The sequence below is a fragment of the Vombatus ursinus genome, unplaced genomic scaffold (genome assembly GCF_900497805.2).
Source record: "Vombatus ursinus unplaced genomic scaffold, bare-nosed wombat genome assembly UNPS02011767.1, whole genome shotgun sequence".
NCBI classification, from domain to species: Eukaryota; Metazoa; Chordata; class Mammalia; order Diprotodontia; family Vombatidae; genus Vombatus; species Vombatus ursinus.
The window spans coordinates 4,747,825-4,761,477 of NW_020951545.1; the positions used below are offsets into that span (position 1 = coordinate 4,747,825).

At 36.0% G+C, this 13,653-nt stretch overlaps 1 protein-coding gene across 2 annotated transcripts in view; it reads left to right on the forward strand.

Moving 5' to 3' along the window:
* The window catches only part of PIP4P2 (phosphatidylinositol-4,5-bisphosphate 4-phosphatase 2), a 78,187-nt gene that overhangs the window by 21,272 nt on the left and 43,262 nt on the right, over positions 1–13,653 (forward strand). For both annotated transcript variants that reach the window (XM_027856983.1, XM_027856984.1), the window contains one exon: positions 13,090–13,238. In XM_027856983.1, coding sequence (XP_027712784.1) covers positions 13,090–13,238 — 149 coding nt within the window. The remainder of the gene's footprint in view (positions 1–13,089; positions 13,239–13,653) is intronic.

Below are 13,653 nucleotides of genomic sequence, written 5' to 3' on the forward strand. Positions count from 1 at the left end.
CTTTGTACTTTCTGGTAGCATCATAATCTCTGATATTTTAAGAAAGTGAATTTACTAAGAAGCCCAGCAGAATCATCTTTTGCCCAGACAAGATAATGGAAACATTTATTAGAGTGAAGGCTATTGTGCTGTCTTCCTATAAGGTATTTTGCGCATGTTAAAGACATAGCAGCCTTTCCCTTCTCTTAGAATGTCTGCTTTTGAGAGGATTCTGGAAAGATGATAGAGTAAATCAGAAATTACAAACTCCCAAGATTTTCCTCCACAAAAGTGATAGAATAGCACCTCAGGGCAAACATAGAGTGGTAAAAATAAATAAGAACAGGGGCAGAACAGGAGTCCTCCTGGAACAATCAGAAATCTGAAGAAAAATCCCAGGATGAAGTTTGATCCCTGTGAAGAGTAAATACCTCCAGGCTAGGTCCTAGGTCCACTTAAACAACAAGCGGCAAGCCCTGGGGTTAGCTGGGTTGGGGGGCAGGCTCAGCCTCAGTCACAGCTTGAGACAGTGAGGGGAGTTGGGTGTCTGAGCCAGGGAGGTTGAGGGAGCCTCTGCTGATAAGGAACATCAGACCTAGCTGTGCTGTGGAGATGTGAGCAGGGGAGAGAAAAAACCAGCACAGGCCCAGTGAGTGCAGAAGCAGTGGGGTGGGGACATTGCTGGCTCTGGGCACTTAAAGGAAGCTGGATGCTTTAGTGTTGGTTCCAGGCCAGAGGGGAGAACTGAAGGAAGATCTGAGGCCAGAGGCACCACCCCTCATGCCCCAGGACTAAGTTACTACAAATAAAAAAGTACACAGGCAAAGGAGAAAGAATCCAATCATAGAAAGTTACTATAGAAATAGAGCAGACCGGGATTTGTCTTCAGAGGAGGATACTGAAGCAAAGAAACCCTCTTCTTGCCCAAAGAGGAACACCAAATGGTCACCTGTCCAAAAAGAATTCATAGAAGAAATTTAAAAAAAGACTTCAAAAATCAGATGAGAGAGATTGAGGGAAAACAAAACAAAACAAAATAAGAACAATCCAAGAAAAACAAGAAGATTATGAAAAGAAAGCCAACCAATTAGAAAAGGAGATCCAGAATCTTAAGGAAGAAAATAACTCCTTGAAAATCAGAATTGGGCAAGGCGAAGCCAGCAAAGTTATAAGAGATCAAGAAATAATAAAGCAAAATGAAAATGAAAAATGAAGAAAATAGATGAGAATGTGAAACATCTCATAAGAAAAATAACTAATCTGGAGAACAGATCAAGAAGAGAAAACACAAGAATAATCAGACTACCTAAAAGCTAAGATTAAAAACAAAAGAATCTTGATACAATAATGCAAGAAATAAAGAAAATTGTCCTGAAAACATTAGAACAAGAAAGGAAAATAGAAATAGAAAAAAATCCATTGATCTCTACCTGAAAAAGATCCTATAAGGAAAATGCACAGGAATATTATAATCAAATTCTGAAACCCCCAGCTCAACGATAAAATACTGCCACAAGAAAAAACAATTTAAATATGATGGTGCCACAATTAGAATCACACAAGACCTAGCAATGGAGACATTAAAGGACAGCAGATCTTGGAACACTATATATCGAAGCACAAAAGTACTGGGCTTTTGGCTAAAAATATCATACCAAGCAAAGCTAAGCATAATCCTGAATGAAAAAAAATGGACATTTAATGAATTGTCAGACTTTCATGACTTTGTTTAAAAAAATCTGAACTTAATAGGAGATTTTACATACAAGAGTCAAGAGAAATATAAGGTATATATGAAAGTCTAATTACAAGGGACTCAATAAGGATGGATTGTTTACTTTTTTTGTATGTAAAATGTAAAATGGATGTCTAAGATTGTCGTTAGTGATTGGGTAGTTCCTAAGAAAGATTGGGGTAGACCTGAGTATGATATGACTTTAAAAAGTAAAACCATTCAGGGACAGCTAAAAAGAGTAACTATCTTGTACAAATGAGGTGCAAGAGGAAGAACCAATACGGAGGAATTAGATGGGGTGGAGGGGAGAGAGGGCTATTAGTTCTGGAAACCTACTTTCATTGGGAATGGGTTCAAGAGGGAACAATACATATATATCTAGAAGAGTATAAAAGTCTAAATTCAGAAAGAAATAAGGCACTAAGGGGATAGGGAGAGGGAGATGATAAGGGAGGGATCTTTAGAGGGGAGGGTGAGGCAATAGGTTAAAGGCAGGGTATAGAAGGGTATTTAGATTAATGGGAATGGGATGCTAAGGGAGGGATCCTTGGAAGGAAAAGGGAGGGATCTTTAAAGGGGAGGGGAGGAAATAGTTCAAAGGGGGGTATAGAAAGGTGTTTAGATTTATAGGAATGGGAGGATAAGGGAAGGATCCCTGGGTGGGGGGAGGTTAAGTAATAGGAGGCCAAGGTAGCAGGTAGAAGTAAAGCAGAGGAGTCAGGAGAGAAAGGAAATAAGAGATACGCACAAACATAAAAACAAAGGTCAGGGATAGAATTTGTCAGGGAAAAATATATGTCTATGTATATATGTATGTATGTGTATATGTGTATGTATATATCTACATCTACATGTAGAAATATCCATGCTTAATTGTAGCTTTTTGGAGGTGGGGGAAAGAAGGGGGAAAAAGAACAAAGTAAAAAGTACACAGCAGAGAACAAAAGAAAACTTACAAAGAAGCAAAGAAAAGACGGACAGTTCTCAACACAATGCCTAGTATTTATTATATAAAGTTTTCTGAAATGTAAATTTATTGTTATATATTTTGAATCCTTTCTTATGTTCTGCTGTGCACATGATATACTTTTTTCCCTTTTCTTATTTTGTATTTGTTTCAATATTTAAGTTTATAATGTTTGTTTTTCTTTTCTCTATTGTGTATTTAAGTTTTAATCTTTAAGCCTAAAATAAAAAAAATTTAAAAAATAGAATGTGTGTTTTCTTAGAAATAAGATTGCAAGAGGAAGGTGAGACCATATTAATAAAATGTGAGGTTTTTTTGTGAGGCAGTGGGGTTAAGTGACTTGCCTAGGGTCACACAGCTAGTGTCAAGTGTCTGTGGTCATATTTGAACTCAGGTCCTCCTGACTCCAGGGCTTTATCCTCTGTGGCACCTAGTTGCCCCATAAAATGTGTTTTTAAAACAATGTTAAAACCATAAATCATATCAAGGAATTCAGGGAATCTCGATTTTTAAAAGTAGTATCAGATGGTAGTAAATGAAGGGAATAAAATAGAATTAACAACTCCATTGCAGTAGAACATTTACTCATATTTTTTCAGGGCTTTCCAATCTTTCATTTGGAAATGTGGTTCCCCTTTCTATTATTTATTACCTACTAGATTTTATTATAATACAGAAATTCTGTTGATTTTTGTGTTTATTTTGTAGTCTGCAACTTTGCTGAAGCTACTGACTCAATTAGTGTCTTTGCTGATTCCCTGGGATTTTCTAAGTAAACTCTTATATATATATATATGTATACACATATATATATATGCATATATATATATATATAAAATCAGCATAGTAGGATAGTTTTATCTCCTCTTCATCTTTATGCTTTTAGTTTCTTTTTCTTGTCTTGTTGCTATTACTAGCATTTCTAGGACAATATTAATAGCAAGGGAATGGGAATCTTTACTCTTGTATTGGGAAAAGTTCTATCTAGTGTAGCCCTAATGCATATGTTTGCTTTTGGTTTTAGGTAAATATTTTTTATTATATTTTTAAAGGGTACTTCTATGCATGTACTTTGTAGATTTTTTTAAAGCACAAATGAGTGTTTGAAATTAATACAAGACTTTTCAGCATCTATTGAAATACAGTAATCATGTGGTTTTGTATGTTTTTGTTTCTAATGTGATTATGGTTTTTTCCCCCCTAATGTTGAATTATCCTTCTATCCATGGTATAAATCCATCTTGGTCATAATGAATGATTTCTTGGATGAATTGCTCTAGTCTGAAGGAATTTTATTTGAAATTTCTGAATTGGTATTCATCAATGATACTGGTTTGCATTTATGCTTTACCCTTCACTGGTTTACATATTAGGACTATATTTGTTTCATAAAAGAAATAAGGTAAATTATTTTCTTTTTCAATTTTTGAGAATATTTTGTGTAGTATTGGTGCTAATCTTTAAAAGTTTGATACAATTCTTCTATGAATCCATTAGGAACAGTTTTTTTTTTCTTTGGTATTTTCTTTACAACAAAATCTATTTCTTTTTCTGAGATTGAATTATTTAAGATCTCTAGTTCTTCTTTTAGTTTCATCTTGTTCATTTGCTAGTTTGTTGATAATGATTTTCTACCCTCTTTTTAATCAAGTTGTTTTACAGTTTATCAGTTCTGTTAGTCTTTTCAAAGAACCAGTTTTTAGTTTTATTTATAATTTCTACAGTTCTTTTTGGTTTTTACTTTATTTCTTCTCTAATTTTTAACATCTCTTTTCTATTTAGTTTAAGTTTGTTGATTTTCTAATTTAAAAAATGAATCTTAGTTCATTAATCTTTTGCTTTTCTATTTTGTAAATATGTGTTTTAGGGGTATATTTTTCCCTCAGAGGTACTGCTTTGGCGGCATCCCAGACATTGTACTAGTCTACTTCTTCATTATCATTTTCTTTCACATACTTTTTAGTTGTTCTTATGATTTGTTCTTTGATTCACTAATTATTTAGATTTTCATTGTTGTGTCCATTTCAGTCTTGTTTGTATTCCTGAACTGAAAACTATTTTTACTGAGTTATAGTCTGTAAAGAATGTGATGATTACTTCTACCCATTACTTGCAATATTTCTGTGCCCTAATACAGTCAGTTTTTGTCAAAATTCCATTCAGAAGCCTTTTTTATCTAGATTTTCCAATAATTTCTTCAATTTTGTGTTTTGCCTTTTGTTTATCTTTGTTAAATTTTGTCTAAGACTGAAAGAAATTAAGGTCTTCTGCTATTACTATATTACTATTTTCTTATATGTCACTTAATTTTTCTTTCATAAATTTAGATATTAAGGTGTTTGGAGCATGTAAGTTTAATATTAATAATGCTTTGTTATGTATTTGCTTCAGAATGATATGCTTTTCTTATTTGTCTCTTTATACTATGAATTTTTGTTTTTGCCTTTTTTGTGATAGCATGATTGGAATGCCTACATTTTCAGATTCTCCTGATGCATAGTAAATTTTCTTTTAGACCTTAATTTTTATTCTGTGTATGGCTTTGAGTTTTTGGTGTGTTTCTGGTTAGCAAAATATTGTGTAGGGTTTTGTATTTTTACAAGAACTGTCACTCTTTTTTATTTGGCTGGATTGTTAAATCCATTCACATTTAACTTATGAGTTAGGTTTATATTTTCCTCTATTTGTCTTTAATATTGTACTTTTTCTTAATTAGGGTTTTCTGCTGTTGTTTTTTTTTCCTATAAAGACAATATGTTGTCTTTTCATTTTTACTACTTTAAAGCATCCCTATTCCCACCAGCTGTCTTTCTTTCACCTTCAGGCAGTTGGTAATGTAGGATGAGAACTCAGGAGAAAAGCTTAGCCAGGATATATAAACTGTGGCCAGGATATATAAAATTGCAACAAAGGCAGACTGAGACATAGTTTTCTCCAGGGAAAGATAACATTTTATCAACAGTGACACATCCACTGTCAGTAAAATGGGTCATGCTGGCTTTCTCTGCCAAAAAGCCAGGGACCTGAGCATGATAATTTGTTAGGCTAAGGATAACCAATAAATTGGGTCAGTGGCATTTCTCAATAACCAAAGACCTGAGTGAGGGGCCTACAGGGTCTTTTAAATCTAGCTGTGTTCTACTTCTTATTGGCCTAATCATACATCATTTGGACCACCCCTGGCAAAGGCAAGACAATCTCAATTGGTAGACATTTAAGGAGGAGTTGGGTTAAAAGTTACCTTAGCTTTTCTCTATTACTTTTTCCTTGTAGGGAAGTAATCCTCAGGTGATAGGATTAGTCTGTAGATGGGGAAAGTAGATTGACCTTCAGGTGTGGCTGATCACATCCCTCTCTGGTAGTTGAGGAATGTTAAGTTTCTTTAGTAATCTTGGCTAGAAAATCAGAACCATTTCAATCAGGACCCTACCTCCCACTTCCCTTTACCTTCCCCTTGAAGACTAAATCACCCCTAATTTTGACAAGGAGTCATAAGGACAGGAGAGTTGTCCCTTGAAGAGAGCCCAAGATAGTTTTTTGTTTATCTGTAAATAAAAGCAAGGGTCCAAGGTTAGCATGTGATTACACCAGACTGGGAGAGCACGTGTCTTTTGGGCTAGGCTGAGAAGTTGGGGTTTGACAAAACAGGGAATAGGATGGATTACATAATAATATTGGTTATTAAATAATAGAGCATAATATTAATTTTCCTTAAGATATAGGACTCATATGCAAGGAAATTATAATTGAATCCTTGGGAGCTAATGAGATCAACAAGTGAGATGGTAGAGAAGAAAAAGAGAAGATGATTGGGAATCATAGAAACACCCATAGTTAGTAGGCATGACATGGATGTAGATCCAGCAAAGGAGACTTGCAAGGAGCAGTCAGACAGGTAGGAGAACCAGGAGAGATCAATGTCATGAAGATCTAGAGAGAATACCCAGGAGGTGAAGGTGGGACCATGTCAAATACTGGAGCAAGATCAAAAAGCATTAGGATTGATTTAAAAAAAGTGATGAGAGTAGGCCATTGAGGGATTGTTGTTAATTTCAGACAGGGCATTTTAGTTGACTGTTGAAGGATGGAATCCAGATTGCAGAGGGTTTAGAAGAGAATGAAAGAAGATGAATTTGAGGACTTTTCATGTTTCTCTCCAGGATTTATCATAATTTCTTCCTAATTGATCACTCTGCCACCTATATTTATTTTCCACCCTTTCACATGCCTGCTGAAGCAATTTTCCCAAAGCCCAGGTCTGACCATGTCCCTTGCTTGCTCAGAAATCTTCATTGGCTCCCTATTATCCTTAGGATAGAATCCAGACCTCTCAGCCTGGCTGTCAATAATCTTTCTCTAACCTACCCGTGCAATCATATTTTCCTTACTACTCACCTTCACATACTTAATTCCAGGCTTGCTGTTCCTAAATTCCATATGCTAAATACTGCCTCTGTGCATTCCTAGAGTCCCTCCCTTCTGCCTGGATCTCACTTATTTAGTCAATCCATATTTATTTAGGGCCCACCATGTGCCAGGCACTCTACTAAGCTTCCTCCAAGTCTTAGCTCAAGTGCCACTTCCTCTGTGAAGCCCTGCCCCCTTCTATTTTATATATATGTGTATATATATATATATACACACACACACACACACACACACATACGCACACACACACATACATACACACATATATGTATGAATATATGAATATATATTATATATGTTATATTTGAATATATATGAATATATATTATTTTTACCCCAATTATATGTTAAAACAATTCTTTGACATTTTTTTTAAGTTTTGAGTTCCAAATTCTATCCCTCACTCTCCTTCCCCCTCCCTGAGATGGTAAGCAATCAGATACATATTTCACATATATATGTGAAATCAGGTGAAAGGTTTCCATATTAGTCATTTTGTACAAGAAAAAGAATGAAAGAAAAATGGTGACGAACTCTCTTTTCTCAAAGATTTTTGAAGACTCCACCTAATCTTTGCTTTGTCCTTCTCCCTTAATTTCCCACTCTGTATTATATTATGTTCATATTATTCACCCCTGTGGCATGCAAGTCCCTGTAGGGCAGGAACTATTTTGTTTCTACCTTAATATTTTCAGTTTCTAGCATAATACTTTGGAACATACTAGTCAATAAATGCTTGTTGAATTTTTAAAAATTGAATTTCAACCTATGCTTTTATTTTAAATATGCCACCCTATGCTATTTTTGGTACCAAAGAACTGGAAACAAAGTAGGTACCCATTAATCAGGGAATAGCTAACAGAATTGTGGTATATAAATACAATGGAAAATTACTGCACTGTAAAAAATGACAAAGATGAATTCAGAGGAACAGGGGGAAAGTTTGCATGAATTGTTGCACCATGAAAAGCAGAATGAGAAGAACGATACAGATAAGGACTGCCACAACATAAATGAAAAGAACAACAAAACCAACACTGGACTTGGCGTAATTATTATGAGCAAACATGTCCCATGAGAGGAGTTGTGGCAATGCTTCTTTCTCTCTTCTCTGCAGAAGGAGTGAACATACATGTAGAATGTTGCACATACTCTCAGACACAGTTGATATATTTATTGTTTTTAGCTGAACTTTTTCTTTCTTTCTTTTTAAATCTTTGTTATAAAGGATGGCTATTAAGATGAATATGGTATAAAAAGCAAAAAAGCATACATTAAAAATAAGAACAAATAACATATGTTGCATTATGCAAAGCCACATTATATGGCATTCTCAGCTTTCATTAAGAAATAGAAAGGCATCATGGTACAGTGGAAACTGTGATTGACTTAGGGCCAGAAGACCATCTTTCAAATTCTACTTTGGCTCCTCATGACCTATGTGACTTTGAGCAAGTTGTTTTAACCTCTCTGGGTTTCAGTTACCTCATTTATAAAACGAGGAGGTTGACCTAGACTGTCTCTAAAGACACTTCCAGGTGTGAAGTTATGATCCTATGAAGCGTGTTTTTGTATCATTTCTTCAGCCATAATTCGGGTTTGACTTTCAACAAGTCTGTTATAAGTCTCAGAAAAATGTTCCAATGTCATTTTATCTTCTCCACCTTGCTGGGATTTGGGTGTGATAAAAGTTCTGCTGATTATGAATTAGAATGGAATGTTACTACTACTACTAAAAATAATAACTAACATTTATGCAGTGTTTAATATGGGCTAGGCACTGTGCTAAGTGCTTTACAATTATTATCTCATTTAACATACCCTGGGAGGTAGGTGCTATTATTAGTTCCATTTTACAAGTGAGGACACTGAGCCACACAGAAATTAAGTGACTTGCCCAGGATCATACAGTAATGAATGTCTGAGACTGAATTTGACCTCCGGTTTTCCTGACTCTAGTTTCAGAGTCTTATCTACTGAATCATTTAGCTGCCCCCCAAAAGCATTTGTTAATTAGCCTTTGGGAGTTTCAGCATATTTTTGATAAACCTGAGGTTGTCAGGTGATAGCATCCTCACTGTACATTATAATGAACTTTTTTTATTTTTCTCATCTTTATTTTAATTACAATAGTGACCTATGCTCAAGTCCTAAGGCAACATTACTTACCGTGCTAGATAGAAATCATTTTACTGCATCATAAAATCTAGAAACTAGTTTAGTCGATTTAGTCTCTGCTACTGGGAAATTATTCCATCACTATTTCTTTTTATTATTAACAGTTTCAATTGCATTTTGCTCCATGGTAGAGACTCTTTTGGGTATTACCCTTGTCTTTGGTAGTGCTATATACTTTATTTAAGTCTTCTCTCTTTTATACTATATCATTTAGTTTTAATATTAACAATATAGCAACAGTAACATTTATATAGAACTTTAATGTTTGTGAGGGTCACACATACATACACAATATCCCAAAAGATTTAGATACTACAGCTATTATTTACCCCCGTTTTATAGATAAGGAACTGAAACAGAGAGAAGGTAAGCTAAGTGGACTTGGAGTCAGGAATACCAGAGTTGCAGTCCTGCTTCAATGACCCTGTTCAAGTCACGTCACAGGCCTTAGCCTCAGTTTCTTCATCTCTAAAAGAGGTATAATCATAGCACCTACTCGGTGAGAATCAAATGAGATGACATATGTAAAGTATTATGTAAACCTTAAGACATTATATAAAGGCAAGTTATTATTAGTAATATCACACAGCTCATTAAGTATCTGAAGCAAGATGCAAACTCAGATTTTCTTGACTGTAAGTCCAGAGTTATTTCATTCTGCTTCTATACCAACTCAACACAACACTAGCCTTACTGCAAGAAAACACATGCTTTATAAAAATCAAGCATTTTGGAAAAGGTTTTAGACCCCTCAGGGATGGTTTGTATCTAAACTATATATTCATCACTATCTCAGGCCTGGGACTTTATATACAAAAAAGCAGGATAATTTACAAATGGGCTTCTTAACCTGTTTTGTGTGATGGACCTGTTTGGCAATCTGTGAACTTCTTCTCTAAACACTGTTTTTAAAATTCTTAAAATAAATCCTTTGCAAAGGATTGCAAAGACAACCAATTAAAATGAAAGCCAGGGGCAACTAAGTGGCACAGTGTATAGAGCTCCAGCCTTGGAGTCAGAAGGACCTGAGTTCAAATCTGGCCTCAGATACTTGACACTTAACTAGCTGTGTGACCCTGGGCAAGTCACTTTGCCTCACCAAAAAAACAAAACAAAACAAAACAAAGAAATGAAAGACAGTTTTCAAAATATTTTTCCATCCAAGTTCGTGGCCCCTCTGAAATTTTTCCATTTAACCCAGGTTAAAAACTCCTGGTTTAGAGGAATATAGGATAGATAATTAATTTTTAAAATGGTACTAAAAGGATATGAGAGCATTTCTATTCCTTAATTCTCAAACTCCAGTACTCAGTTTCCATTATATGAAGAGGAATACTTATGACTCTAAAACTGTGCCTTATCTGATCTATTTGCCTTTTCATGTTAGGCTGTCAGTGGTCATTTGGGCCCCAGTCTGTCTTGATTTTCCTTATTTCCTTGGAGGAAGAGGAAACTATTCTGTTCCAGTATGGTTATACTGATTCCCTGCTTCCCTGGCTGAGGTTCAAAGCTTTGTATCTACCCCTATTGTGTCTATTCCTTAAACTGCTGACATCGCAGTTTTACCAGAACCTTCATCATCCCAACTTGGCACTCCCACAAAGCCCCAGTTTATGTCAAATGCAATATGGCACTGTGGCCCAAAGAGCATCCCCATATCTCTGCCTCTTGTGAATTGTCCTCTTTTTAGTCCTTATCTTAGTAACTATATGCAATCCATAGCAGAACTGTGTGTTCATAAGATGAGGAAGAGTGCTAAAGTGAGAGTGTATATGTGTGTGTGTTGGGGGGGATGGAATGGGGAGAGATGTCGAGGAAGAGCCAAGATGCCAAGGTTATAAAAGGATGCTCTATTTATGTACCTTTTGGGAGCAGGACTACACAGGATGCCAGCATGAGACTGTATGAGAGGAGAAGAGAGATCAGAGAATTTCCTTTTTTTTTCTCCATTAAATCTTTGCCTGCTGATTCCTGGAGAATAGTCTAAATGTACAAATCTACCACGTAAGCCTAGAAGTAGTAAGTGGAAGGATCTATGCTTCTTTACCTAACAAAAGAACATTTACAGCTGCAAAATTAGATCATAACTTAATGATTTGCTGTCATAGGCATTTTCTGCAGATTTTAAATATTCTTTGAATATTGGGCCAAGGTTTTTGCATTAGGCACAGAATAGCCAGACTGACTTTTACTGGATTGTAACCAGAAAAGCTTCTGGTAGAGGCCCAGTAACTGCTATGAGTTGGAAGCTAGGTTCATTTTATTATCCATGAGCATCTCAGACAATATAGACTTTGTGTCTGCCATTAAGGACTAAACTGGCTAAGTTTGGACAGGCTTCTATGCAGAAAGTTGACCTTTAGATGATGATATTGTGTATGAGGGGCAGGGAATGAAACAATGAAGGAGCTGTCTAATAATGGTCATAAGGGTTGCAATATAATGGGAAGAGGAGTGGTACTAATAAAATTTTAATCACCTTTCTTTTGAAATAAAGAGTGAATTTGTTCACTGGATTTGATCATAACGTCTGAAAAGTAGGTGTTGGAAACTGTGGCATTGTGGATGAGCCTTAAAAAAATCAGATATGAACTCAAAGCTAGGAATATTTTATTATACATATATTTGCTTTCATCTCCTGAGACTAATTTTGGGGAACCTAGTCTAGGTGACTTCTTTAAAAAACAGGACTAAAAGCATAGCAGATTTCTGTTCCTTGAACATCCTTATAGAATATTTAAGAGTCATCTGTATTGCCTCTGTGTTCACAATAGGCATAATTTCTCTAAGAATCCCATTTCCCTTTTAGCCTCTTAATAATGACATCACCTCCCCCACCTGCATATACAGTTTTCTTATAACTTAAGATTCAGCAACACCTGCATCCTTACTGTTCTTCACACAAGACACTCCATCTTCCTACATTACCACTATCTTTCTCCTATGCCTGGTCAGCTAGGTGGCATAGTGGATAGAGGACTGGACTGAAGTCAGGAAGACTCATTTTCCTGAGTTCAAATGTGGCCTCAGACACTTACTAGCTGGGTGACTCTGGGCAAGTCACTCAACCCTGTTTGCCTCAGTTTCCTCATCTGTAAAATGAGCTGGAGAAGAAAATGGCAAATCATTCTAGTATCTTTGGCAAGAAAACCCTAAATAAGGTCATGAAAAGTCAGACACGATTACACACATCACATTTTACTCCTATGCCTGGAATCATCTTCCTCCTCTTTGTCACCTCCTAGCTTCCCTGACTTTTTTCAAGTATTATATAAAATCCTGCCTTCCACAAGAAACCTTTCCTATTTTCACTTAATTCTAGTATCTTCTCTAAGATTATGTCCAATTTATCCTGTATTGCTCTGGTTTTTACATAGTTGTTTGTATCTTGTCTCCCCATGTTAAGCAGCTAGGTGGTACAGTAGGTAGAACATGGTACCTAGAATCAGGAGGGCCTGAGTTCAAATTTGGGCTCAGACACTTAATAACTGTGTGACCCTGGGCAAGTCACTCAATCTCTGTCTGTTCGTTTCCTCATCTGTGAATTGGGAATGATAATAATAATAGCACCTACCTGTCAGTTTTGTTGTGAGGGTCTAATAAATATTTGTGAAGCAGTTAACACAGTTTCTGGAACAGACTAGTCATTTAATAAATGCTTATTCTTCTTAGATTGTAAGCTACTCAAGGGTAAGAACTGAGTCCCCCACCCCCCTTCTTTGTATTCCAACCACTCAGTACAGTACCTAGCATAAAGTAGGCACTTAATAAATGCTTATTGACTTGATTCCTGTCTTTTCAGCGGAACTCCCACCTCCTTACACAGCCATTGCTAGTCCAGATGCCAGTGGTGTTCCTATAATAAACTGCCGTGTGTGCCAATCTCTAATCAATTTGGATGGCAAGCTTCACCAGCATGTAGTGAAATGTACAGTCTGCAATGAAGCTACGGTAAGGGCTCCCCCCACAACCTCCCCCCGCTTAAGAAAGCCTAAATTGGCATGTGAGTCCTTTCTAAATGAAGTGTATCAGTAGCATTACCCTAGTAGTAGTTGGGCAGGAATACAAACACTGGGATCCCTTTATAATGACCACAGTGTATTATGGAAGCTAAATCAATTAAAAAGTCCTCATGATTGTTTTGAATGGAATGCATTTTGTCTTCTTACATAAGTAAGTCAGAATAGTAGGTTGTGAGATCATTACTTATTGTCCTTAGTTAGACTCTGTTCCCATCACAGTTAAGTCCATTTTCTTTTTTTTCTTATGATAAAAAGGTTTTATCAGGCAGTTTTGTAAATGAGAGATGTAGCTTCACTCTATGGGTGAAACTATTAAAATGCGTTTCTTGCATGTAGAGTGCTCA